This window comes from Onychostruthus taczanowskii, unplaced genomic scaffold (assembly GCF_017590055.1).
Source record: "Onychostruthus taczanowskii isolate IOZ18803 unplaced genomic scaffold, ASM1759005v1 scaffold15, whole genome shotgun sequence".
Lineage (NCBI taxonomy): Eukaryota > Metazoa > Chordata > Aves > Passeriformes > Passeridae > Onychostruthus > Onychostruthus taczanowskii.
This window is the reverse complement of record NW_024498685.1, coordinates 10,324,830-10,351,808: the sequence shown is the minus strand read 5'-3', so window position 1 is coordinate 10,351,808 and position 26,979 is coordinate 10,324,830. Positions and strand designations below refer to the sequence as shown.

Here is a 26,979-nt window from a genome sequence, read left to right as displayed (position 1 = left end):
GTCATACCCTGCAGGCTATGATGGCCTCAGCACATCCCTTAAACTGCCAGGACTTCAAGGAGAGACCTGGATGTGTCAGGCAGGACAACAGAACCAACTTTCCAGCCTGTTGGCAGAAACCTACACAAAATGTTTTATCAAAAATGTAAGGTTCTGAGGAAGCTGAAGGGAGCTCTGTAGGATTGCTTTGGGCTTCAGCTGAACACATTTACATATCATGATGTGCAGGTATTCCATGAGAACACCTCTTCAAGCCTTCACAGCAACAGAATCCATTAGGTTTAGCAGAGGCAACCTTTCCACCCTGTGTTCTTATTTTAGGCACTGTTGTTGGTTAACATTTTTGTAAGCAGGAACATTGCTGAGCATTGTCAGCTGGCAGCCAGATGCCTCTTTCAGGGTAGCCCTTCAGTCTGGCTGAGTGACACTTGTGAGGGCAGAGCCCCATCCCTCCAGATTTTGGGCTGCATGGTGGCATGGGGAAGGGTGAAGAGGTTTGGAGGGAGGTGATTCTGTCAGCTTTGTGGGCTGGGAGGGCTGGAAGGACTGTGTTCCCTCTGCCTGGCCTGCCATGGGAAGGCAGAAAGTCTCAGGAGGGCTGTTGATGCTGTGGTGAACGTGGGAATCTGTTTCCTGACCAACCCTCCCTGCTCCAACACGTTTTCTGGTTGTCCCTGCCACAGCTGTAACTCTCTGCAGACCACTGCTTTCTGGAGCTCAAGAATTAAAGGATAACCCTCAGGAAGTGGAGGTGAGAAAAGCCAGGGAGCCTCAAGCCCACCCCTCTCTCACTCCTCTGACTTCTCACTCCTCCCATGCTTGCTGTGTGGCATTTTCTGCCCTTGTGGCAGCCTAAAGAAGCAGCAAGGCCATTCTACCCTGCCTGGGGGGACTGCACAGAGCAGGATGCCACACCTGCAAGGCTGGCACTGCCATCTGCACCTGTTTCTTTTATGGGTGACAAAAAGTGGCATTGTCAAACCAGAAGACACAGCTCTCCTTTGGAGCCTGACAGCTGGCTAATCATCCAGGCACGTGCTTAGGCATACATTTGCTAGGCTGCTGAGCACAGTTACAAAGGCCTTAAGAAGCTGATTGATGACATGTAATCAGTTTGTGTTTTAAAATGGTTAATTACACTTACTGGTTACCTTTAATTAATATTAGACTGTGCACACTTTATTCATGTGCGTACTGCCATCAAAGCCAGTGTAATTGCACTGCAGAATGCAATTTGGGTAGGTATTTTTATCTTTTTGATAGTATTTTATTTTATTCATTCATGAGCATCAGACAATGATAACTGTGGCTGACTCCAAGGAACATATTCCTGTAGCATTCTGGGAATGATAAAAATCCTGATTGCTAAAACCTGGGCCTTTGGTATGGGTGAGAATCTATCCCAAATGGTTTTTGAACAGTGGGCTGGGATGCTCTGGGGGGCACTGCAGGTGGCAGAGGCCATGTCTGGTTATTAACACTCACCTGATGATGGACCAGATGCAGAGGCAGGACTGTCTTCTGTGAGACATCCACACCCTGGTTTTTCTGTCTTTTCAAACACTCTAAGTGAAAAGATGCTCTTCGACCTGAAACAGCAACACACACAACGTGTCCATCACTCACAACACACCACAGGAAATCTGTTTTCAGTTTCTTTCAGTGCAGTCCCACTGGACATACAGCAAAGACACATATGCTTTAGGCTCTTCCCCTCAACACCATGGTCTTTCCAAAGAAAATGCATTTACAGAAAGCACTCAGGCATCACAAACCGACCAACTCCACCTTCTGAGCAAGCTGCAAGGTGGGATTGCTGCAAGGTGGGATTCTGAACGCTTTTTTCCTTTTAAACACGTGCAGCTGATCTCCCTCCCAAGCAGTGGCAGTGCTCTCAGTGGCTGAGGCAGAGCCCTCAGCAGGATGTGACAGCTGAGACTCTGCTGCTGGGCAGGCAGGGACATTGTGCTGCTCAGGTGACACTGGCACCCTGCTTGCACGTGGTGTGTGTCCCTCAGCTGCCAGACACGCCACACTTTGAGGGACTGTGTCTACAGCAAGGTCAAGTGCAACCAAATCCATCAGTGGGGAATTTACTGGTGAATGGAAGGTGACTTAGAAATGAAGCATTTTTGGAATTTGGAAGGAAGACAGAAAAAAAACATTTTAGAGGGAGCTGCTGAAACAGTTACAGTTGTTTACTCGCTATAAAAACTTTAACAATATATTATATAATATATAATTAAAGTTTTATATATTTTATATATTTAATATAATTATATTGAACTTTACTTCTCTAAATATGAGAAAGATGCTCTCAATGAGGAATTTAAAACTACTGAAAAGTATGTTTATGATCAAGTGCTTTACTTCTGAAAAATGGCAAATAAATCCAGTATTAAAGATTCAATACATGGCACTATTCAATACATGGCACATTAAAATAGTTTGTGGTCTTCTTCATTTTGTTGACATTTTTCTAAAGAAGGGAAGAAAATTAGAATTCTGAAAATAGTAAGTATCTATAATATTGGATTGCTGAGAAAAAGCCCTCTCAGGGTTGAAGAAAATATGCTATAACCCAGAGAATGAATGTGACAATGTGAGTTAAAAGTATTTCCTCTTTCTTGAGAAAAAATCCAACTACTAATATGAGTATTACATCAGTATATAAATATTCACTAGAATGTAGTTAGTGAAGCATTGTTTCAAGGGCTGACTGCCTTACAGATCGATATAGAAGTTGTCATTGCCTAATATTTAAATATTTGAAATAAAGTAAATGTTGTTAGAACAGTGAAGCATCCTGAAGGATTTTATGGAAGACTCAGTAGCCTCACTTAAAACATGACACTACGTAGTCTGTCACTGTTATTCTGTAAAAATGTATTTTATACACACGATTCTTTTTAGGTTCTCCCTTCAATGCCCTTTTCCACCACACCAATACTCTGAAAAAGGCTGAAAAATGCTATACCTAAGAGTTCATTTTGTCACAGACTCTTGATACTTTCATAAAATCTTGTGATTCATGGGTTTCATCTCCAGTGAAGCACTTGAGAATCTCCAGGTACAATTAGAGCAGAAGGCAAATGCATGTTGTATTAACTTAATCTGGCATTCAGCGTGCTCCTGGCAGCAGACAAAGGAGACAATCTCTCATTTCTCCTTGCTGAATACACACAGAGCAGAACACCCTAGGCTCAAGGCTCACCTATTTGGTGACTCCCTGGTGATTGTTTGGAGAGCCTACACCTCTCAAATAAACTGCCCTAATTCACAGGCAGCCTTGATCAAACAGATCACAGGGACTGTCCAAACAGCCACAGCTTCATCTGCTGCCTGGGTGTGAAGCCAGCAGAGCCCTGTGCCTGGTCAGGATTGTCTGCACGCCTTGGGACTCCTGGTCTCATGAGCTGAATGCAGCAAACAGCAACACCCATGCCCACACAGGCTGGGATTCCTTCAGGGAGGTGTGGGAACTCCACCAAGGGGGAGGAATCACAGCCCAGCCCTGCTGGGAGGTTACCTAGAGCTGAGGAGCACAGAAACCCCTTCTTCGGAGAGTGCCGGGTATCCTCTCCTTTGCTGTGTTCTGGTGGAGTGAGTTGTCTGTTTTCATCATCTTGGTATGCAAGCCTGGGGAGGAGAGCAGAGGGATTTAGAAAAGCAGCTGATGCTGGGCAGAAAAAGCCCTTTTCCAGCAAGGAAGCCAGGAAGGTCATGCTAGCAAAGGGATGCAAGAGCAAGCTAGCTTCAAACTATTACTGGTCCAGGAGCAGTAACAGGAGACCATGAGACAGAGAACTCTAAAAATGAGCTCTGGGAACATCAGGAGATAGAAGTGAATGTGGGGGGCAGCCCTGAAGATATCTCATTCAGAGAAAGAAAATTCTAGGTGAAAAATAACATTTTCAATGTTACTTCTAGGGCTGAACTGGAAATATTTTCTCATATTTGAGTTGTCTAAAATTTTCTGACCTTCTCCCATAAATTGAAAAAAAATGTCACCTCTTCCCACCTCTCCCCCTTAATTAAAGAACCACCCAAACACCTTGACTAAGGCTGCAAAGCTCACATTTCGGTAGAGAGCAGACTTGGTTCACTACAGTACTCAATGTCTTCATTCAAATTTTCATCATAAGTCTCATCCTGAGACACTTCCTCTTGGCAAACAATTGCCAGCTGGCTGTCTCTGGAACTGGAGCTAATGAGCAAAAAAGACAAGTCAAGATATGGAGATGGTAAAGACAACCTGTTACAAAGACAAGAATGACAGGCTCCATCTGTCCCAGTTTATTATAATGCTGAAGAGCCTTCATAGGAAAATCAATGACTGAACAGAGCTACAGAGTTCACAAATACAAGGCAACAATCTTTGTCTGTGTCCTCTTTCACAGGATCAGTTTCTTAAACTGTAAATGTATTTTGTCCTTTGTGACTACCTGCACTCTATGAATGTGCACATCACACTGATCATTTCCAGTGATACACCTCACTGAACTCACAGTAAAACCTGAGATGGGCTCTCAGGAATAAGCTTTTTCCCTTGTTGCAAAAGACTTGGTTATGGATTTTGCAGAAGCCTCCTGGACACTCACAGTAACCTTCTCATCTCTGTGATGTGTGGCCTTTGCCTCCCAAAACCCTCAGTCTGCACCAGCTCTCCCTCTGCCTCCTGCTCATGTTCTCATCCTTGCTGGCTTTTCCACCTTTTGTCCCTTTTTAAACTGCAGAGTGCTTCTACTGAATTCAGTAGGATCTGTTCAAACCTTAGGTGTGCCAGCCCTTAATTCCCTGCTTGCCTCCTCTCTGTCCCCCTGTTTCATGTTACAGCACTCGTATTTCACTTCATTTGGACTTTGCTTTTTCTGAGGAGTAAAGTAAAATCTGGAGGTAGCTTGAATCCTTGAGGTATGGACATGGAGGCAGTGGAAACAATTTCAGTATCTTGCTAGCATTTGCAGAAGAGAGCAGGGTGGCTTTTTTTGTTTGTTTCATATTTTAGGGACTGGAGGGGCAGCATTATCTTGTCATGTGGTTAAAGCAAAAACCATTGGGAGAGATGTGGGTATGCATTGTGTAAAAGAGCCTGTAGGACAGTGCTGCAGTGACCCTCCTCTGAAATGGGAGGCAAGTAAAACTGCTAAGGTGCAGAGGGGAAAAAGAAATCAGTACCTGGCATCTCCTCCTGTTCAACTGTCTGTGTTTAGCCAAAACTGTACAGAATTTTTGCTTGAACATGTCAGGGTGTATTTCACCATGCTGTGATCAGAGAATGTGTAGATGTGTGAGCCCAGCTAGAATCTCTAAAAAACCCCAAATCTAGAAAATAGCCAGAACATGGGCCGCTACTTGCCCCGAGCAGGGAGTATTTTCTGGAGCTATCATGGGGATCAGTATCTCTATTTCAGCCCTACTGACATCAAAAAGGAGAGGTCATATTCAGCATTAATGGGAATTTGGAGTTTGAACAGGATGAAGACAGTGGGTCTTACAGCCAGGCAGCATTAGAGGGGTATGGAGAACACGTACCGTCCCAGTGTCTCGTAGTAATGTGTCCTAATTCAAGGAACGTGCCCAGGGAAGCAAGGAGAGAAAAAACACCCTGTTAGCAGTGTCACAGCAGCACGAGTTCAGCAGGGAGGAGGGCAGATGGGAACACATGTTGTGCAACTCCCCGTGAGCTCCCTCAGGAAGGCATGAAATAGAAAAACCACGGGACTCTTCACCTGGGCAAGTCTGCACCCACTGAAGTTCCTCTGCCTTACTGTCCTATTCTGTCCTTTCTGGGGGCAGCATTTGGCCACCTTTTCACACTGTTCACTCTCTGCACTGAAAAAAAAAATCCATCTCTTTCCTGCTGTTTCTGAAAGTATTAAAAGAAATCCCCCACCGAGAAAAATTATATTCCTTTTGTGTTAGTCATCTGTGTGTAGAGAGCCTGAAAACTGTCCAGAGAAGGGGATTTTCTTTGCTTTGTTTCCAAAAATCTTGCCTCCCTTCTCCCAGAATGTCTTTGGTGACCTCTGCAGGGATGTGACCTACTGAATGAAAACCCACTGACTTCAACAAAGCTCCCTATTGGGCGATTAAGACATGAAGAGCAGTCTGCTTCAGTTACCAGTTGATAAAACACCTTGCTGCAGTGAGGGAGGGATAAATAATGTTCCCTTTGGATCTTACAAAGGTTTCTTCCTGATAAAGCCCAAGGAAGTTGAGTGTGTTGGTCAGTAAGAGTGCTGGTGCTTTGCAGTGGCCAGTTGGTGCGTATCTGTGGGCTTTGGCACGAGTGGAGAACCAGAAGGCTCAATCCAGGCTGCAGGCTGGGCAATGTCTGGGAGTGACTTTGGCTCAGCAGCAGTGCTCTGGTGTTTGCATGCACCTTCCAACACCTGCTCCCTTGGCTCCCTCTCTGCTGGCACACTTACCTTTTGGATGGGAGTTTCCAGGGAGCCTCCTGCACACATATGGTGGGTGACAAGGGGGTCCCATGGCCTTCCACCGTGCTGACAGTGCTGGGGTAGCTGGGTGGGCTGGGGAAGCGACACAGGGCAGTGTTGTTGGCATTGTTGATGTTGGCATTGGAGCCTGAAGACGAGTAGCTGCTGGGAGTGAAGGTGGAGTCCACCAGCTTCTCGTGAGATGGAGACTCGGTGTCGCCGTGGTTGTTGCCAGACTTGTTGATGTGCAAAGGTCTCTGGGTGGTGAATGTCTGGGGGAACCCACTCCTGCCGTCACTTTGGTAATAGCTCACATGGTTTCCAAACAAGCCTCCAGCTCTCTGTCAGAGAAACAGAAAGGATTTTTCCTTTGTGAGCGAGATGTGCAAGGGCCCCGGTGTTTTCCTTCTTAGACTGTTCTTGAGGAAAAAAAAATGAGGATCAAAGTGTGCATGATGGCACTGGTGCTCTCTCTTCCAGGAAGCAGTGTGAGGACTTCTCTGTCACAGAGACTAGCTACACACAGGCTGGGATTTCGGAGGGATTTAGATATGAGGGGAACTTGAGAAGAGCACCAAAAACTATTAAGCACCATCTTAAGGAAGAAATGAAGAGAAATTTAATGAGCCAGTTATGTACTGTTTAGGTGGTGGGTAATGAAAGGGACTGACAGCATCTTTCTGTAAAGAAAGGAGGAAAATGCCAAAGGAGAGGAAAAGTTACTAAAGAAAACAATTATAAGTAACAGGAATGAAATGAGAAATAAATGTTTTAGCTAAGTTGCTTAGGAAATTTTCTGCTTCCATAGCTCTCTTTTGTCTTTGTGTACTTTTTGGAAGGATGCTACAAGTGCCACTGAAAGGAGTGAAAAAAACACTAAAGTGTGCCTGCCTGCTGCTCTGCAGATTGCAAGATGGCTGCAGTGATCTGTTCTTTAATTTAGGTTTCATGAGGGAATTTCCAATGAGAAGCTTCCCTTGAGAGAAAGAGAAAAGGAATTGGGATAAAACTGTGCAAAGACCTTAGGGCCTTTCACTTAGGACTAGGTCCACCACTATTTTCCAGTAAGATCTACCAAACAAGGAGGGCCCAGCTGAAATGCAGAATGAACAAAGGAAAATGCAGCACTCTTACCTCAGCCTCACCTCGCAAACCTGTTCGGAACCTACCCGGAAGATATCATCTTCAGAGGCAGCAGAAACAGCTTCTTTCATGGCCTTGTCCAGCTCCTCTTCAGCTGTCAGGTCTCCAGAAATGGCTCGTCGGATCTCGGGCCCGATGTCGTGGAGCGTGCGCAGTCCAGCCTGCAAAACAGCAAACTGTAGAGCTTCATATCTCCGAGTGGGCACGGGAGAGACAGCAGCATTGCCATTTCTTCCTAAACACTGCGGGGCCCCTTGGGTTAACACAGCACCCCCAGCTCCTAGAGAAACACCAGCAAACCCTGTTCTGTCATCTCCACCTCAAGGAGAAAAACTCTTGGCAATACAAACCAAGGGATGTTTGTTGCTAGTCCTTGGCTTCGTCACAGCAGGAGATAGACATAAATCCACAGGCTTGACTAAGCAGTCTGCGTGCTTTCAGCTCTGGGTTCTCAGATCCACAACCAGAATTTCTAGAGCAGCCACAGTTCCAGCTGAACCATGTATTCTGGTGCCTCAGAAAATCTCTTATTTTTAATCAGCAGCTTAAATAAGGATTTAATAACTAAGCTTCTGGCATTTGGACCTGCTAAGTCCTCAAACCCCTCACTGACAGGAGTCTGTTCCAGAGTCCATCCAGGGTGGTAAACTGTGGGTGTACTGAGGCCTTGTTCTGTGTTTGTGCCCACAAAAAAAAAAAAAAAAAAAAAAAAAAAAAAAAAAAAAAAAAAAAAAATCACAGCACTTTGCAGCTTGCTGAAACTGCAGAGCCACCCTTTTTTCTCAAAGTATCCTCAAGGGACATAAATAGTACTACTTGTACGTTCAACAGGGTTTTCTCTTTCTGTCACACAGCCTGGTAATCTGCTGAGTGAACAAGTATCACAGTGGGGAGCAAATCCCAGTCCTTACAGTCCTTACTGTCCATTGGATGGCCTTGGCATCCAGGTATGCTTTTTAAGTTTTAAATGATTTTGTCTCCTGGCAACATGCACTCAGAATGGGTCAAATGTATGTGGGAGTAAGCAAATGTCTGTAGGACACTTCAAAAAAGTTTAAAGGATCCCAAATTTCCCAAATTTCAAATATTACTGGCAGATTAATCAATTGTGATTATGCCTCACTGTGCCTTCCATTTCCAGAGCTAAGGGATTATGAGCCACAGGTATTTATCCAAAAGGATTTGTGTGATTATTCAAGTGGTCTACAAACTCCTTTCCAGCAGGGATAGCCCATTGCAACCCCCAGAGTGGCTGAAGAGGGACGTGGGGCCACCTGTCTCTACTGTACCACCCCTGTCGGCTCGGGGCCCGTTTGTCACCTGTAAGGAGAGCGCGTTGCGCTGGGAGGGCTTCCCCACCAGCCCCTGCTCCTTGCGCTTCTTGAACTTCCGGAAATACTCCTGGATCAAGAAAGTGGCGTAGAACTTCCCCACGGTCACCTCGTCATCTGCAAAGGAGAGGGGGGAAAAATAAACTCAATAAGCAGCTGGTTTATTGGAGTATTTTCTTCCCCACCAGCCCCTGCTCTTTGTGCTTCTTGAACTTCCAGAAATACACCTGGATCAAGAAGGTGGTGTAGAACTTCCCTACGGTCACCTCGTCATCTGCAGAGGTGGGGAGTGAAAAATAAATTAAATAAGTTGCTCATTTATTGGTGTATTTGCTCATGTTAGCCTTGCAGAAACACTGGGCACTGCTGTCACCATGATATTTTATGAAAAATCCCTTCACCAGGATTTCTTCTCCTCGGAAGATGAGAAGCCTCAGAGGAAAAGAAAAACAATATTATCTGATTGCTTCTCCTGTGTTTCCTGCTTTGGAATGTGGCAGGTGCATATTTGATTGGTTCCATGTGAATTGTTTTTACTTAATGACCAATCTCAGTCCAGCTGTGTCAGACTCTCTGGTCAGTCACGAGTCTTTATTATTCATTCTTTTCTAGCTTTCTGATGTATATTTTCTCCAGAGTTTAGTACGGTTTTAGTATATAATTTCTTTTAATGTAATATAATATCATAATATAATAAATCAGCTTTCTAAGAAATATGGAGTCAGATTCATCTCTTCCCTCGTCCTGAGACCCTCACAAAAAACACACCAAGACACTGCAATTCATCTCTGCTCCTTGTGGCATCAGGATGCAGGGCTGAAGGAAGGGGTTGCTCTGCAGCCAGAGCTTGCTGTGAACAGTCAGGAGCAGAGGTGCAGGTGGCATTGGGCAGACTGGCTCTGCTGGCACCCCTGCAGCAGGAGCACATCTAACCTTTGCAGCCTCTGGTGTTGGTTAACCACAAAGGATCTCGCTATAGCAGGAGCCTCCCAGTCTGGGTCAACACATGCTGCTGTCTTGTGACAGCCTGGGGTAAGACTTATTCACAACAGCCTCTGACTGATCACCCATCCCAGGCCTGCCCTGACCCTTCTCTGCACTGGAATTCTGTCCCTTTGTGCCTGACGAGGGTGTGAGTGAACAGAGGGGATCACCTCTCCCCTGAAATGCAGTCACAGCTGTGTTCCCACACAATAAAAACTGTCAGCCAGCCAAAACGTGCACTATGTGTTACTCCAGGTAGCTCTCCTCCTTTCTGCAAACTCACTGGAAATTTTAGAAGACATGGTCCACTGACTTCAGAGCAGGCTGAGCAAGGCTCAGGACCTGGCTGCTTCTGTTGGCTGACTGCCAAGGGCTGGTTTGTGCCCATGGGGCCACCTGGAAAGTCAGTAAATGCCACACTGGATGCCTGTGCACCAACTCCTGTTTATGCACATTTTTTTCTTTCCCTGATTTCTCAGCAGTAAGAATAGCATATTCATGTTAACATAGAACAGACCTCAAATAATACAGATATTAAGTACAGATAGCTTTGAGAAGAAAGCCTGTCCCCCTATTCCACCTGATGATCACGAGGTGCAGTAGGACAGGACAGGTGGGGGAAAAAACCAGAGATATTCAGAGACAGGGACAAGATCCTGCACTCACCACCTGCAGGAGGCACCACCTGGTCCAGCAGCTTCATACTGGTGCGCTTCCAGATTTTCTTAATTATTGCTCTCAGCTCTTCGTTGGCTTGCTCCAGGTTACCTGCAGGGTGAAAATCATCAGAGACAGGAATTAAGCAGACCCTGCAGAGGAGAAATTTAATGTCTGGCATGGAAATCTCAGGAGGTAAATATCAGAAAGTGGGAAAGTTTTGGGCCAAGAGATGCTCAGAGCATTCCTAAAGCTCCCTCACAGCAAGAGGTCTTCTTCCTAAATATGCATAGTCATCTCTGGGTAGGGAGGTGACTTTCCTTCTGGATACCCATTTCCTCTCAAATGAGTCACCTTCAGTTTTATTTCTTGATTTATGTGCATTCAAACCCCTCTCTTCTTTCTCTCTATGTGTCTGAAACCAATATCTTGTCCTCCTCAAGGTGTTTTTCCTGCAGTTTTTCTTATTTCTCCCCAGCACTGAGGCTCCTGAGGGTGCTCTGCATGGCAGTAGTTCTTGTAACAGGATGCAGTGAAGACAGGTACATGGAATAACTTGCTGAGGATGCAACACATGGACAGCATCAAAGACAGAAATCTGACTCAGCAGGGCTAATTCCAAACTCCTGCCCTGACCACTTAAAAGTTCCTGCTAAGGCAAGAAAGAAAGAAAGCAGTTTGAGGCTTTAGATGGTTTTCCAGGAGTTCAATGACTCCAAGAGTTTGAGGCTCAGACAGACAAAATTGAATCCTTTTTGGGTCTCTGTTTCATAAGACACAAGATGTCTTACAGGGATTGTGGGTGGCTTTTTCCTCAGGAGAGTCTCTTGTGCTACAGCCAGTTTCTGTTTAGTGCAATTTTCAAGGCCTTAATGTAATTTTTTGTTTTGCCACTACTTTTTGGCTCAGCAGTGTACAGCTGGCACTGTAAGGTAGAGTTCTGCTGGTCACTGCTTCCCCATGCCTGAAATGTAATGCAGCCACTCTTGAGGCAGAGGTGTTTAGCTGTGAATCACAGACCTACACTCTCTTTCAATGCATCTCATTAATACATGAAGCCACATTTTGACTCAGGACCAACATCTTTCATTACAGCAGGTGACAGAGAGCAACAAAGAAGACAAGCTGAGCCCCAAATCTTGTCTGCTTTCCTCAAATATACCTGCTGTCTATGCAAAGCTATTAACAATCCCTCTACTTCTCCTCTCTCTTTGCAACACCACTGTTACTATGCTGTAATGTTAACTCATGCTAATGGAAGCACAGGAGGAGTTTTTGTGAGATGAGACCCTCGAATCCAAGCTCTTTTTTCTCCCTTGGACTGGAAGATCAGTGGCAGCAGCAGTCAAGAAGTGGCTCAGCTCTGCAGACAGGGTACAGAAAGGAGGCTTCTTTGCCCTTCATCCTTCTCCTAATTGCTGTGTGAGCAGACATTGATCTGAAACTTTAAACTTTCAGACCACTGTGAAGAATGTGATCAGTAATTTGAGATGATACTAGAAGAAGCACCAGCTTCCTAGGTAGTGGGAAACACTGTGCTTTCCCTAGAAGATATTATTCCTCCAAACATCTGTACCTCTTTCTGTCCCACATGCCGCATATGAGTAATTTGAATAATTTTAAACACGTTGTCCATGTTGGTTTATTCCAGCTCAGGACACTTTGGCATGAACACCTTTATATGCTTGCAGTCAGCAAGTTTCTCACCTTCTGTCTTGATCCTCAGTGCTGTTCTGACCAGGGCAAAGAGAGTGGCATTGAACATGACAGTCCCATCGCTGTTCAGTGGCATGTTCATGGAGACAAGGCGCTGTGGGATGAAGAGGAGAAAGACAACAATCACACGTGGACTGAAGCATGCTCCTCCTTATGTCCTCCTGCTGCCCTCCAGACCTGCCATCCCTCTCATGTGAATATCCATGGCTTGTGGATTAGTTACACAACGAGAACGCCCTGTTATTTCTATCTTCTAATCTGTCTGGAGATGGGTGTTTGACAGTACAAGCAGAGCTGTGTTCCTGGTACTTGACAGCTGTATTTAGCACAGATGTGCTCTCCTAACCAGACAAAAGGCTGATGGCCCTGAGTAGTGCACAACCCACCTGCTGGTGACCCTCCAGCCCTGGACTGGGTGTTTGGAGCCCAGAGGAGCTGCTGAGAGGCACAGGCAGCCCAGGGGTTGTTCAGACATGCTGTGGCTGGCTCTGCCTGGTGGGCAGCGAGCTGGGATGTGCCCAGTGAGTGAGGCAGGGTCAGCTGGAAAATGCCAGGGCAGGCTGTTTAGTGTCAAACAGCTGGCCTGGTGCAAGGCAGCCCTGCCCAAGCACGGAGGTTGGAATTAGCTGAGCTTTAAGGAGCCTTTCAGGCCAAACCATTCTATGTCCTCTGGCTGGTTCTCTGGTTTATTTGTTGTGAGCCCAGCTTCCCAGAGCAGCAGTGCCTTACTTTGCAAGCCACCCGGTGAGGGCAGAGCTTCCCGAAGCCCAGCGGGGGCTGGATCCGCCGGAGCAGCGTCACCACGTCCAGGTGTTTGATCCTTCCCCTGCAGAAGAGAGCACAGTGAGGGCTGCATCCTGAGCAGGGCTGAGCTGCTGGCCTGCCTGCAGAGTGCAGCCACAGCTAATGGTGTCACTAAGGTCCCTCCAGCCTCATGCTGCTGCTCCCTGTAGCCCAGGCATAGCTGAAAGTGTTATTTCAGGCCTCTTGCATCTAGTGCCTTCTGCAGGGTTTGACTGGCACTCACATAACTTCTACTAGTGCAGAAATCCCAGCTGCCAGTCATACTTGAGTCAATACTTGCAAGAATTGACCTCAGCCTTTTCAACGTTGCAGATTCTTAGTGTATGAACAGATAATTTGAGGTTCTCTTCCCATCACTGACCTGCTCAAAATAAATATCTGCTTATTTACTTGTTGGGCTGAGGACTATAGCAGGCAGAGAGGTGTAAAGGGTCTATTTCCTTGTGGTTTACCTCCCACATAAATAGCCCCAAGCCACTGCCTTTTAATATTTGTTTATGCTTTGGGCTAGAGTGAGCACAAAACAAAGTACTGAACTTCCTTCACAGCAGCAGCTGGGTTTCTCTTAAGTTTGGTAAATGGCATCTCAAAAGAAGAATTCTCTCATGGAGGGAAGAAAGTTAGCAGAGCCAGAGGAGGGGCATGGGGCATGGATGGGAAGAGGAATAAAAGAGATTCCCATTTATAAACAGGGAGGAGCAGGATGCCATCTGAACTATCTATTACATGGCTTCAGCCACTGCAGTCTGGCCTTCAAGGGAGCACAAACAGCAGCATCTGTTTTGTTAACAAATGGTGTATTTATTACCAGTCTGTGCTTATTCCCCATCCATATTAAAAGTCCCCAGTCCAGGAAGTCACCATCAAGGTGAAGAAGTGTTTAAATTCATGTATCACTCTCATAATGTGACACACCCTCACGTATGGCAGAACCTCAGCCCAGACTAATCTCAACACGATGTCTCCTAAAGAGATGTGCTTTCACTTCACACCCAAATCTCTGTCCATGGCTTTTACATTATAAAGGGGGCTTTGCAATTACAATTGTCAGCTGTACAGTAATGCCACAGGGATATAAATGCACTTTAAGCCTAAGCATGTGTCCAACAGAGCATATAATACTGAATGCCAGTTAAGCCCTCATGTGAGTTGTTGTAGTGTAACTTTCTATCCCTGCAAGTCTGCTATTGTGAATAACCCTGCAGACAATGTAGTGCAGCCATGTGAATTTTCAGGTTGTTGTTGGTATATATGACATAGGAAAAACCAGAGATTTGAGCAGAGCAGCACTGCTGAGAGTACAAAGTCAAGCAGAAGAGTCACAGCCCAATATCACAAACAAATACAACAATAAACCGACCCCCTAATCTCTTTTTCTCAGTCTCCTGCTCCCCTAAGTCTATATCTCCCTGACAGAAAGTAAAGCAACGGCCTGACAGGGAACAGTGCAGCTTAAATGCTGAGATTTCTGTGAGTATCTTTGCACTTTGGGCTTATGGATTCACCAGCAGTACCTGGTGGTGATATCTATTTTAGGAGTTTTGTACAAAAAAAAAGTTCCTGCAGGAAGAACATGGCACTTACTGCACTGAGTCTAGAGAACAGAAAATAACGGGCCTGTTCTCCCGAGGAGCTCTGATATCCAGGCTGGGTTACTTACTTAGCTTCAGGGTCATACTCTGCCCAGATCCTTTTAAACTCATCCAGGTGGTGTGGTCCTAAAATGGACCAGTCCCGTGTCAGGTAATCGAAGTTATCCATTATAACAGCTACAAAAAGGTTGATGATCTGCAAACAAGGACAGAGATGATGCGATGGATGAGGCAAGGGACAGTACATTTTACCTGGTTCTCTATTGAAGGTCTGGATTTGGACTCACAATACTAGGAAGCCATTTGGGTTAGGTTCTTTATTCCCCCATGTCAGCCCCCAGTTTAAATGGGAAGAGCCCAGAGGTGGAATATTCTCAGCTGGTTACATTTTTCTCTTCCCCACTAAATGGATGAGGCACAAATTTGCTAAATTCTTATTTGTGCTGTCATGGCTTTTTATTCACCTGTGTCTTTGCCTGGCAGAACGAGGTGGGATTTATCTTCGATAGGCAGTGGGGCTGAGATAAAAGTCCTTTCTTCTGGCCCAAGACCAAAGCTTTAAAAATGTTGCTGCTGTTCACTGGGAGAGTTTTGGGCACTGCTGCCAGCTGCAGAGCGTGTGCTGTCACTCTGAGCAGTGCTGCACTGCCAACACGGAGCAGATGCAAGTGGGATATGTGTATTCTCACAGTCATTGCTGCTGGCAGCGGAGGAAAAACCTGCTCAGCAGCCAGAAGGAAGGTAGGAGGGAAGGTGGGAAGTGTGGCTGAGGCGTTGCTAGCCTCAGCACAGCCCACAACAGACTAATTTGGTTTTCTCATTTAGGGGGAGGGGGGAAGAGCAAGCACTCCTTTGCTGTGCACAAAAGCCAGGGATTGGAAGCAGAGCATCCCCCAGAGCTGGAGGGAGGCAGGGAAGGGGTGTTGTCACTGAAAGGGCACTGCTGGGAAAGACCCATGGCAAAGATTTCCCCTCTTTGGGGGGAAAATTCTTTCCCTGTGCATTGCTGATCTGGGGAAGCAAAGGCTGAGTCTGACAGAGGGAAGCTCTGGGCTGGGGCACTCACCAGGAAGGCACAGAGCATGTAGAAGCTGATGAAATAGAAGACGGCGAAGCTGCTGCCACACGAGTGATCGGCTTCCGTGGAGTTGGCCGGCTCCGACTCCGGGTCACACTTCTTGTCCGGGAGACATGCCAGCATGATTTCCTGCCAGGCCTCACCTGTGGCACACCTGGGCAAGGCAGAGGGCAGGGGGAGACAGCAGTGACCTTGGATGTGACAGGGACTGGCACATTAGCAACCTGTTCCTGAGAATTTTGTCACTGAGGTCAATTAAGAGCAAGTTAGGCTGATGGCTTTGACATCCCCTGGCATATCCTGCTCCTCTGTTTGGTTTTGTTGCCATCATTAGCTTATCATTTCTGACTGGCTTTGGCTGCTGTGGGTATGGGCCTCTCACATTCCAAGCAGAATCACGGAGATGTGTGTGACATGGCTGTGGATTGCATCTAAAGAAGCCCTTCAAAATTATGACAGTGTTGAATTTGTGCCAATTTCCCACCCCTTCAGCACCCCTCCCTGGCCACAGCAAGAGTAGGACGATGTGCTAAGCTGAGCTGGGCATGGCCATGCCTAAGCACGAGTTCATCATGTCCCTTTCCCTGCTAGAAGTCACTCTGGCCAGATTTGAACCAAAGAAGGTTTTGATGCATATCAGCTTTGGAGAGCACTGAAATCTGACTACCTTCCTTCTGTGGAGGAAGACTCCTGTCCCTCCCCAGCACTGACAGCATTATCAGGGTGAGCTGCTGGGCTGCAAGGGACTTAATGGACTGGTCCTTCCATCTGACATAATTCCCAGGCTCCCCCACTGAAGGACAACATGTTACTACTCACCTCGGGAACATGACATGGTAGGAGGAGATAAGCTGTGCCCGAGAGCAGAGGAATCGTGCTCCCAGGCTGACACAATGCAGAGCTGTCATGTACCCACCTGAAAAGCAGCAGCACTGCCTGGGGGAAGGTCTGGAAGTTATTGTTGCGGTTGATTTCTGTGGTATCGTTCAGCGCAATTTTACCAAACACCTGGCAGAAAGCAGAGAGCTTTTCAGATTAGCCCTGCAAAATCCCCATACCTCTTGTCACCTTTAGCTCTTGGCCTCACCCTGACTCTGGTATTTAATGGAATCTGCTCTTCTATGAAAATTTTTTTTTTCTGTGTGTCTTTCATATTTGTTGGTGCTTCCCTGGCTTCTGCTTTATAACCAGAAAAGCACTAATTTTGCAATAAGAAGCATATTGTGTCAAAACAAGGTGTCTTTCCTTATTCATACACTGAATACATGATGTGGGGCTTTGTTTTAATAGGCATTCAGCTGGGGATTCCAGCTGAAAGAAATCAGTAACAGACAAGAAAAGGCTCCTTCCTTCATTGCTTATCTGTCTTTGTCAGGATGAAATGATAGCAAAAGACCAGCAGCTGCAAAGCCTTGAGCTTCCATCTCTGTGGGGGGCCTTGGATCTTCACAAAACAATGTAAATACATTGCCTTGGATCTGGAATTGTCCAAATGCCTGCCCTTCTATAGTCCTGCTTGTCACCAGCAGGTGTTTCAGGTGCTCCCAGATTTGATCAGATCAGCCCAGACAAGGATGCCCTAGAGCTTCCTCCCATGCCACACCAACTAGTTCATGGCATGAAGCCTGCAACCATCAGCAAACCTTTTTAGGGGCCTGTCTTTGGGTGTGAAGTCCCCAGTGCAGCAGAGTTCCAAGCTTCTTTAAAAAATCTTGGATTGCTGTGGTACTTTCAGGCAGTGGGACTGAGAGCTTAAACAAAACTTGTGTGGCAGAAAGGTCTCTAGACAGCACAGTCAGGACTATTTATTCCTCATTGATAACAAGGTGGCAGAGATCTCTGGGGCTGAGAGCTGTAATCTCTCTGTAGCCAAAACAGAGCAGCTCTGAGAGAACACCCAGCTTCTTTTCAAGGAAATGTCACTGATAATTAGCACCCCCAGAGAAACAACAACATGGAGAGGAGCACAGGGACAATGGTGGGATGGCCTTGCCAGACAGAGGGAGGGTCAGCACACGGCAGTTTTCCTCAGGGGTTCCTCATAGATGCATGGACCTTCCCCTGCCTGGCCAGCCACAGGCAGCCCTGACTGCCCCGTTGCACTGAGCTTGAGCTGAGGCACCCCATATTTATCATTTCAAGCAAATGTAGATAAGGCAGCTTCCCATGATCTTCCTTTTCACCCTACAGCTTCCCTCATGCAGGAGGCAGCAGCTGCTGTGGGTGTTTTGCATTAGGCACCTGGGAGGAGCTGTAAGTGGAGGTTCCTCCCTCACAGCCTCTCCAATCTGTGCCTCCTGGGCCATCCTAGAGCAGATTCATCCATCAGCATCAACCTGGATTGTTCCCACTTGAGCACATCAGGTAGTGAGGCTTGAATGTTGTTATGCTCCAGGTTGTGGCAGTAGCTGACATAAAGTAGTAGGTCTCCTTTATATGGGAAATTCTGATATTTTTACCAGTTCTGGTACATCCAGTCTTTCATGGTAGCTGCTTAATGGAGTGAGGGATGATTTTCCTTCCTATGTGTCTCTGAGTGTGAGGGAGCTCTGTGTGTCAGCACGTTCAAGGGAGCTGCACACAAAATGTCTGAGATGCCATTTGGACAAAAAGTGATAATCGCAGGTCTGTGGGCTCTGGGCAAACAGGGAAAATAAAAAAAGTTGGTTTATTATTGGAAGACATGAGGGCATGAAGCAACCTACTGAAAGATCAATGTGAAAGGCAGATGTATGATCTTCAGGCTGCTGAGATGATTTAAACAGAGGCTTGAATGGAAACCAAGGGTTAAATAGGTAACCTAGAACTAGCTGAAAGAAAAAGGGGTAGAATTACAAAATAAAGCATCTGGCCCTGGTGGTGCCCTGGCCACTGTAGACCCCATCTGTGTGGGTGCTTGGAAGTCACTCATAATGCTTTGTACAGTGATGTAATATCAGCTTAATACTCTGAAGTGATTTCCTGTATAGCACAGGTAATTCTGTAAGATCTTGGCCATCTTAGGTATTAAAAGCAAAACTGGCAAGTTTACAGTATGAGCTTAGTAGAGTAAATGACAGCTGTGATTACTGGGGCTATTGAGATAACCTGTGATAATTCAAGAAAATGTGATTATAATAACAGGAAACAAATTAAAACAAGGTCGCAGAGGTCAGATCAATTTCATTACAAATTCTGTTGCCATTGTGAAACCAAGAAGCCTGTCAAGTTTGAAGACCTCTGGAAGCAATTATGCCATGCCTTTCCATACTGTGGCCTCTGATCCCAGATGGCTGACTTGTCTGAGAACTTTGATTAACATGGAGGTGGAAAGTGAAGCTTAGCTGGAAAAGCAGCACAGCAAATGAGGCTGGGACTGTCACAGGCTGTGCCTATATCCTGTGCTGTCCTCAATGGTGTCTGTGCAACATCAGTTCCTTGCACAGGTGAGTGCTCAGGATGATTCCAAGTGCATTTTGCAAACTGAGTAAGATGTTGTGTTGATGTGAGTGTTGGTACATTGGGTCTGATCCCATATTTACCTTCATGGGTGTAGATCAAAAGCTGCTTTTTACAACTCAGTAGAAGTTATGCCAGTGTGAAAGAGATGCAAGAGAACATTTCGGTTTGCTCAGTGCAGCATGGCCATAAGCCCACTTAAAAATCTGTTTTGGACCAACAAGCAAGGCAGTAAATCTTCTTTGTGGATATTCCCTTGAGAATGTGGAGGGCAGGCATGGTCCTTTCCCTGTTTGCATATTGTGTTCTGTCCTTTGGGGTAAATTTTTGTATTTGCTTGGTTTTTTTCTGCAGTGTGTTGCAAGTGCCCAGTCAGATGAGGTTCTCCAGCCAAGGTTAGCTTGCATCTCACCTTACTGGGTGAAAACATTGCTGTACCACACACTGATGTAGTTACCCTGTAAGCCTGTTCCCATGCTCTAGCAGAAGACAGACACACACACCCGAGCTCTTTAAGCATCACTTACCTGCATCCCAATCACAGCGTAGATGAAGAACAACATCACTATTAAAAGAGCCACGTAGGGGAGAGCCTGGAAACGAAAGGGAAAAAAGAGAGCGCTGTGTCTGAGCCTGGTCGGTGCTGGCTTTGGACAGGGGCGAGGCTGGCCCCAGCGTGGCTCTGTAGTGCGGGCAGTGGCCACTAGATGCCTCTACAGACCCACGCTTGGGTGCCCGCCCAGCCCAGCGGGCTCGGCTCTGTGCCATGGGGGATGGAGGGATGGATGCATGGATGGACGGAGCTCCGCCGCCTTTCTGCCGCTCCCGCCCTTGACCGAGCCAGGAAAGCGAGGTAAACCACTGTCTACGCCTGCTTACCAGGAGGAGAAAGCTCTCACAGCCAGCAGTACTCTGGCGCTAATGGCAGTGTCATGTTTCCCTGCATCCAGAATGGTGAAATAAAAGATGCAACAGCTGGTGGAATCTCAATTCAAGGCTTCTGCTACAATGGCTGGTACCACCCAAAGTACCTAAAGCAGCATCAGCACCTTCCTGTTCAGTGTTAGGTGTCCCTGATAGTGTCTGCCATGCAGCGAGTGTCAGTGATCAGCTGCTGAAGGGGAAATGCAGAGCTCTGATATGCAGAGCTGCCTCCCAAGGAAGGGGTCAGTGCAATCAGCCAAGTGCTGAGTGCTCCTGGCTTCCTCCACCACTGACAGGAATCAAGGGCTCGGGACTTCATGGGCTCAGGCTTTTGAGCAGGAATCTTTTGAAATATCTAGTGATCAAAGCAGAGGCTTTCAGACCTTGCTTCAGAGGAAATGTGAGCACAGTCCCTGATCTAGATTTTGAACACCCAATTTCACAGAATATAATGAGCCTACAACATTATCAGAGGGCTGCAGCACCTCTGCTATGGAGACAGGCTGAGAGAGTTGGGATTGTTCAGCCTGGAGAAGAGAAGGCTCCAGAGAGACTCTAGAGTACCTTCCAATACCTAAAGGGGGCCTACAATAAAGACACAGAGGGATTTTTGTCAAGGGCATGCAGTGATAGGAGAAGGGACGATGGTTTTAAACTGAAAGTGGGCAGGTTTAGATTAAATACTAGGAAGAAATTCTTTACTATATGGGTGGGTGAGACCTGAACAGGTTGCTCAGAGAAGCTGTGGCTGCCCCATCCTTGGGAGTGTTCAAGGCCAGGTTGCATGGAGCTCTGAACAAACTGGTCTAGTAAAAGGTGTCCCTGCCCATGGCAGAGTGGTTGGAACTAGGTGATCTTTAAGGTCTCTTCCAACCCAAACACTTCTGTAATCCTAAATTCAACACAACTGAATCCCACAGGAAAACACGAGGGAATATTTTCACTGGCCACCATGGAGATTTGACTAAGATCTGCATAAATCATCTCAAAGAGATCTGAATATTAAAATGGCAAAAAAATAATCAAATCCTTTGGACAATGTCTGTAATTATCACCTTGAGTCTCAGGACAGATTCCTCTGGCTTTTTAGGCGGCCAGACAAATTGGTGTGTTTACCTCACAATGTCACTGAAGAGACAACCAACTCAGAACTGGGCTCCAAACATTTTGTGATTATTTAGGTGGGATTTGATACACACAATACTAAGAGCTCCTGGGACAGCGTCCAGACAGGACCTGAGGTGTATAACCTTAACAGCACTTCTGTTTTCTGACAGTACTTCTGTTTTTCCCATCCAAATGGGAATGGGAAAGTGTTTTCTGTCCTCCCTGTCTGCCCTTTTTCATGTTCTGCTCTGTCCATTCCTCTCCATTAATGCACCTTCCTGCTCATCCCTGTCCTTGCTCCCCATGTCTCCTCCAGCTTCCCATATTCCACGTTTCTGTCTCTGTCCTCCTCTGGCTCTGTCCTTCCTTGGCGTCACCACTTTGTCCTTGTCATTCCCACGGCCCTGCTGTGCCCTCAGCACCCTCTCACTTCCTACTCCTCCCACTCCCCAGGCTGACCCTGTAGCTGTCTCTGCAGACGGAAACCCCACGGAGCATTTTCCCACCGCTCTGCCCGGAGCCCCAGCCTGTACGTCAGCGCTCCATGCCATGCCCAGGGCACGTGGCAGTGACCACGGGATCTGACTCCATGGGTTCCTTGCTTATTCCATGGGTTCCTGGGCTGCCCTGTGTGAGCAGAGAGGCTTTCTGGAAGCATGTGGGGACACTGAAGAGGCTGTGCCAAAGTCTGCTGCGATCCCACATTCTGACAGCGGGAGTGGCTGGATCAAGAGCAGCACAGTGGCTATTCTCAGCTACCAAAGGAGCCTCCCGGTAGCTGCAAGAGGAGGAGCTTGGAGCAGAGAATTCCATGTTATAAATGGCTAAAGGCTTTCAAGGGAAAAGATTCTTGCTTGCAATGCTGCCTGTTTTTTCCCCTCCCCTGCTGTGGAGGATCCCTCCCTTCATCCTTTCTCCCACCACCCTACAGCCCTGCCTGGTGTGCCTCTCCAGCTGAAGAGGTCTGGAGGTCACTGGAGGGAAGTACCAGGTGCTCCCTTTCCCATCCATCTCCTCCTCTCCAGCCATGAGCCGTGACAAGTTCAGCTCAGGGCAAGCTACTGCCACAGAGGCTGGAGGGGCACAGGGGCAAGAGGAGGAGAGGCAGGAACTGGAAAAGTGACTGTGTCCCCTGCATCAGGGCTGGCTGAGCTGTGCCAAGGGAATCTCATTCCTACGCATGCAAACAAAATGGTTCCCAGTGCTCAAATAACAACCTGGAAGTTGGCCACTCTGCAAGCAATGGAAAAAGTCACTGTGGTATGGATGTGCCAGAAACCTGCTGTGCAGGGTTAGGTCCTCTGGCAGTCAGGGAGTGTGCAAAATGAGTCCTTTGGTGGTCTGGCTACTGGGACCACTGGGACCTGCACTGGAATAAGTCCGTGCTGATCCCTGGTGTGCACGTGTGCTACTTCTGCTGAGAAGAGACAGAAATTGCAATGAGCTGCAGCACTGCAGGCTTTGGTCCCAGCTTGTGTTGTCACTGGTGAGGTTTAAGTTTTAAATATGGGTCAGTTCCTTTCCCATCTGAGTCAATACCAAAGCTATTGGCCACTTACAGCCTCAGTCTGAGGGCTATGTAGGTGCTGTTTCAAGACTTGTGTGTTGCACAAGTTACTCTTTCATGCTTTTGCCCAGTGATGTGTTCTGCATATTTGCTCACATTTAGACCACCATTTGTATTCCTGTGCTGTATTTCCCTGTCGATTCCTTTGGATAAGCCCCAGCTAACATCCAGGTTGTGCTGGTCCAGGAAATCCAGGTCAAGTACTTTTAGAATGCAGGAATATGCCATGCTTTATCTCTAACTATCATTTTACTATATGTGGCTAGGTTTTTTCTAGCAAATAACTGGGGTGTTTACTTTCCTCCAAAGGTGATTATTCTTATCCAGTGTGATATTCTTCACTTCCTCCTATCCACTCTGGAACATTACCTACCACTGAAATGCGATCTGTCTCCAGAGGAAAAAGCAGCAGCAATTTAATAACTTGGCATTGTTACCAGCTCAAAAGAGTAGGGCTAAAAAGGTGAATTCTTCCTGGATGAAAGTATGGAGTCTACACACCTCTAATACTCACTGGAAATCCTCAAAACAAGGCTTAAAGGAAACTTAATTGAGACACAGGCCTTCCCCCCATAGCTGTGCATTTCACTTAGAGCTACACATATGAAATACAGCTCAAATAAGGAAAAAAAAAAAAAAAAGAGAGATCAAAGGGTTACAGACAGGCAGTAATTGAGTTGAACTGTACTATTAAGGCTGTTCAGGAGGGTCTCAAGCAATTACTCATGCTTTAAAGATGAAACTCATACCCAGGCAGTCATTCCCTGTGAGTTCCATTTACTTGGCTCATTTGTGCCAGCTCTCCCCAGGCACTGGGGTGAAACCTCTCCCCGAGAGGCCACCAAGGGAAATCAAAAGGAGTTAGGTCTTAGAGATAAGTGAAGGAATACCTGGAAGGACTTGATGAAGGTCCAAAGCAGTGTCCGGATGCCCTCCCCTCGGCTCAGGAGCTTCACGAGACGCATCACGCGGAAGAGTCGGAAGAAGGTGATTGAGATGCGAGAGTTTTCCTCTGCGTTCTGGAAGCCATTGGCACAGAGGCAGGAGTTACAACAGCACGAGAGCAACGAGGGCCCTGGGCCACAGAGGAGGCTACGCCGAGGGTTCACTGCACTGTTCCTTGTCCTGCTACTGCTCCCTGGGCTTCCGCTCCCCGGCACCCCAGGGACAGGCCAAGGCTGCCCTGTCTCCCGTGGTGGGGAGGCTGCTCTGTGAGGTCCCTCAAAGCCAGCAGCCTCTCCCTTCAGTTAGCTTGGCCTTTCAGGGGTTGGGGTTCAACCTTCAGGGGCTTTCAGGGGTCAGGGATAGGATATGCTCATGCCCCTCCAGTACATCTCCTCACATTGGAAAGAGGCAATTCCCCTTTGACCTTGCACTGGAGGAGAAAGACACTTTCCCTTTTGGCCTGTCTTGAGTGTTTCACCCCAGTGAGTGCCTCAGCCAGCAGTTCTGGTGAATCTGGTGTCAGGCACCAGCCATGTGCTGCTTGCTCTGCTGGGAAACAGGAGCAGGTCCCAGATTTGCCCCTGGCTGCAAAACCCCACAGGGGCACCCCACGCTGTGTGCTGGTGTCACTGGCACCACTGCCAGCCTGGCTGTCCCTGTGCTGCTGTGGCCGTGCTCCTGCAGGCTGGCCCTGGTCACTCACTCCCACTGCTGGGCCTTTCTCATTTCTCATGACCCCTTTGTATTTCCCACAGTCTGCGCACTGACTTTTGTTTTTTTAAAAACATTTTATTTTGGCTTCGCTGCTACTGTTCGAGCGTGGAGTATTTTAAAATAGTCTTTCTTCTGGCCTGTTTTTTCTCACAGCATCTGCTTTGTCCCTAAGCATTTTCCCCTGGGGTTGTAACAAGCTCTGACGTTCCTCAGCCTTCACATGTGTGAAGGCAACATCCATCTGAAGGCTGCTGCAGCAGCAGGCTCACCTGGCCTTGGCAGAGGACTTGCTGCCTAGCTCAAGGGCACAGCAAATGCCAAGTTTTCCAGTTTATTAACCCCCTAAAATAGTCAAGCCTGTGGAGCTGGTGCCTTCCGGTAGCAGCACTGTGGGAATGTGACCTCCTGTCACAGGGGGAGATAACACTGTCACCCTGCCACTTGACCTGCTGTGGAGCAAAGTGCATGGAAACCCTCTCTCTGTCCCCACCCAGTTTGCAAAGACTGCAGTTTGAGTCTAAACACCACCAAAAGAGCAATATTTAGGAGGAAGAAACAGTGCAGATCACCCCTGCTGTTAACTACTCACCACTGTGTAAACCAAGAGAGAACAGACCCTTTGGATTTCCTGTCACTGGGCAGTGAAAACAGCAGCTGCTTGCCTGTCTGCTTCTGATAAAACCCAAGGCACAGGAGCACCTGGGTGGATGTTTCTGGGATGAAATGCCCAGATGCAGATGTGTACCTGGGTGCGCTCCTGTTGCTGAGCCAGGGTGAGCTGAGTGGTGCTCGGCTCTATTCCTGTCCCTACACACTGTAGGGGCTGTAGCTGTGTGCTGGGTGTGACCCCTGCTCACACAGAGAGCTCAGCACCATGTGCAACAGCTCAGGATTGCACCCAGCTGCAGTTTGTCTGTCTGTCTGTCTGTGGTGTGTCTGTCACCAGGTAACTTCCTCCAGGCTGTACCAAAGGCTGCCACTCGCTGCCCGTGGAGTAACTGGGTGAAAAAGATTAGGGAAACAGGCTGTGTCATGAAAAGCCTGAGTGCTCCCTACACCTCACATCACCCTTGTTTGATTACTTGGACGTCAGGCTGTGTGCTTCAGCAGATTGGAGGGAGTTGATCTGAGGTGAAGGAGGGAATGTGGCCTCCAAGTAATCAAAAATCATGAATACTCTCAGCGGTGCAGTCCCAGAGGGATAACTGTAAGGTCAAATACCTCTTCCAGTCCTGTAGAAGCCAAGCTCTAATACCATCTAAAACAGAGCTGAGGTACAAATTTAGAGGTTGTATGGACAGCAATCATGCTGTGGTTGTGACTAAAAAACCAGGGTTTTCTTATTCTATCTGCTGTTCTTCTGGTTGGCTTGGCTCTTTAGGTGGCATCGAGTTGGGACATGGGTCTGGACAGAGGTTTTAGTATTCCTTTGTCCTTCCTTTCTAGAGGAGGCAGCTACTGTAGGCAGAAAATTCTCTCTGCCCTCCCGGTGTCCTGGAGCAGCAAAGTCTAAGCAGCAGATAAAATAGAACAAGTCCCTCCCTGACGCAAATCTGCAACTTACTGGCATCAAACCACTTAGCCAAAAACTCAGGGATGCCTCAGCAGATTACGGTCATTTTAAAACTAGGTGGCTGTAGATTAGCTGATGCTTGAGTAGCCCTGCTTTCTTCCTCCTGGCTTTCATCCAGCTTTTTGAAGGCGTATCCTTGCCAGAGGAGGGAGGTTCTGCAGAGTGGCAATCCAGAAACTGGAGCTCTGTGGGGGTGGTGTGGGAACTGCCTCGCACACCAAGGCAGCAGTGTTTTGTGCACCATTGCACCAGTTACTCTTTTTTGTGCAAAATATGAACTCAAGTGTTATAAAGAACCACCTCATTGAAGAGGAGCTTCAGAGTCCCAACCCTTTTTTTCCTGGAGGCTTGGACATGAAGTCACGCTGCAAACTCATTCAGTGTCACATTGATAGTGACACAGGGACATAGTTTGTGGCTAACAAGAAATCTTACCAGGTCTAGTTCTCTCTTGGTGGTTCATTAGAAGGCAGAACAACAGTTAACTTGACCATAGGAAAGCTCAGGATGCACAAGAGATACACATGTGCAGCATATTCACAGCTCATGTGAACACCAGACTCACACCAATACATGACATGGCAGCTTCATGCACAAATAACTAGGCTGGGCTTGGAGAGAGAACTTGTGATCACGGAGAAGAGAAAAAAGGAGTGTGTTAGAGAGAGTGTCACAGAAGCTGGGAGGGTGGTCTGTATTTTTGGTCTTACCATAGAGGAAGAGCATTGGGTATGTTCAGCTGGCTTTAAAGAAAGGCAGACAGAAATAAGCTGTAATAAGTCTCCAATCAAGAGCCCTAGTAAACTAGGTCTTGGCTAACACAGGAGCAACAAAATGGCAGAAGAGGGCAAAAGGGAATTTGAAAGAAATGCACAAGAGGCTGGGCTTATTCCCTAGGATGCCCAGGATTAAGGCTGGCTGTGGCAGAAGTGGGTACAACTGCCTCTGAATTTGATGTAATTC

At 47.1% G+C, this 26,979-nt stretch overlaps 1 protein-coding gene across 6 annotated transcripts in view; it reads right to left on the bottom strand.

Moving 5' to 3' along the window:
- Positions 1-26,979, bottom strand: part of CACNA1C (calcium voltage-gated channel subunit alpha1 C) — a 454,995-nt gene that overhangs the window by 6,416 nt on the left and 421,600 nt on the right. For 3 of the 6 annotated variants that reach the window (XM_041398796.1, XM_041398801.1, XM_041398798.1), the window contains 16 exons: positions 26,727-26,759; positions 23,675-23,803; positions 19,714-19,779; positions 16,665-16,756; positions 15,737-15,902; positions 14,739-14,866; positions 13,004-13,100; positions 12,266-12,368; positions 10,568-10,669; positions 8,907-9,034; positions 7,613-7,747; positions 6,432-6,784; positions 5,536-5,562; positions 4,079-4,207; positions 3,530-3,639; positions 1,486-1,589 (listed from right to left, as the gene is read on the bottom strand). In XM_041398796.1, coding sequence (XP_041254730.1) covers positions 1,486-1,589; positions 3,530-3,639; positions 4,079-4,207; positions 5,536-5,562; positions 6,432-6,784; positions 7,613-7,747; positions 8,907-9,034; positions 10,568-10,669; positions 12,266-12,368; positions 13,004-13,100; positions 14,739-14,866; positions 15,737-15,902; positions 16,665-16,756; positions 19,714-19,779; positions 23,675-23,803; positions 26,727-26,759 — 1,902 coding nt within the window. Of the gene's footprint in view, positions 1-1,485; positions 1,590-3,529; positions 3,640-4,078; positions 4,208-5,535; positions 5,563-6,431; positions 6,785-7,612; positions 7,763-8,906; positions 9,035-10,567; positions 10,670-12,265; positions 12,369-13,003; positions 13,101-14,738; positions 14,867-15,736; positions 15,903-16,664; positions 16,757-19,713; positions 19,780-23,674; positions 23,804-26,726; positions 26,760-26,979 lie in introns of all 6 variants that reach the window. The other 3 variants (XM_041398795.1, XM_041398799.1, XM_041398797.1) reach the window with 2 other exon arrangements.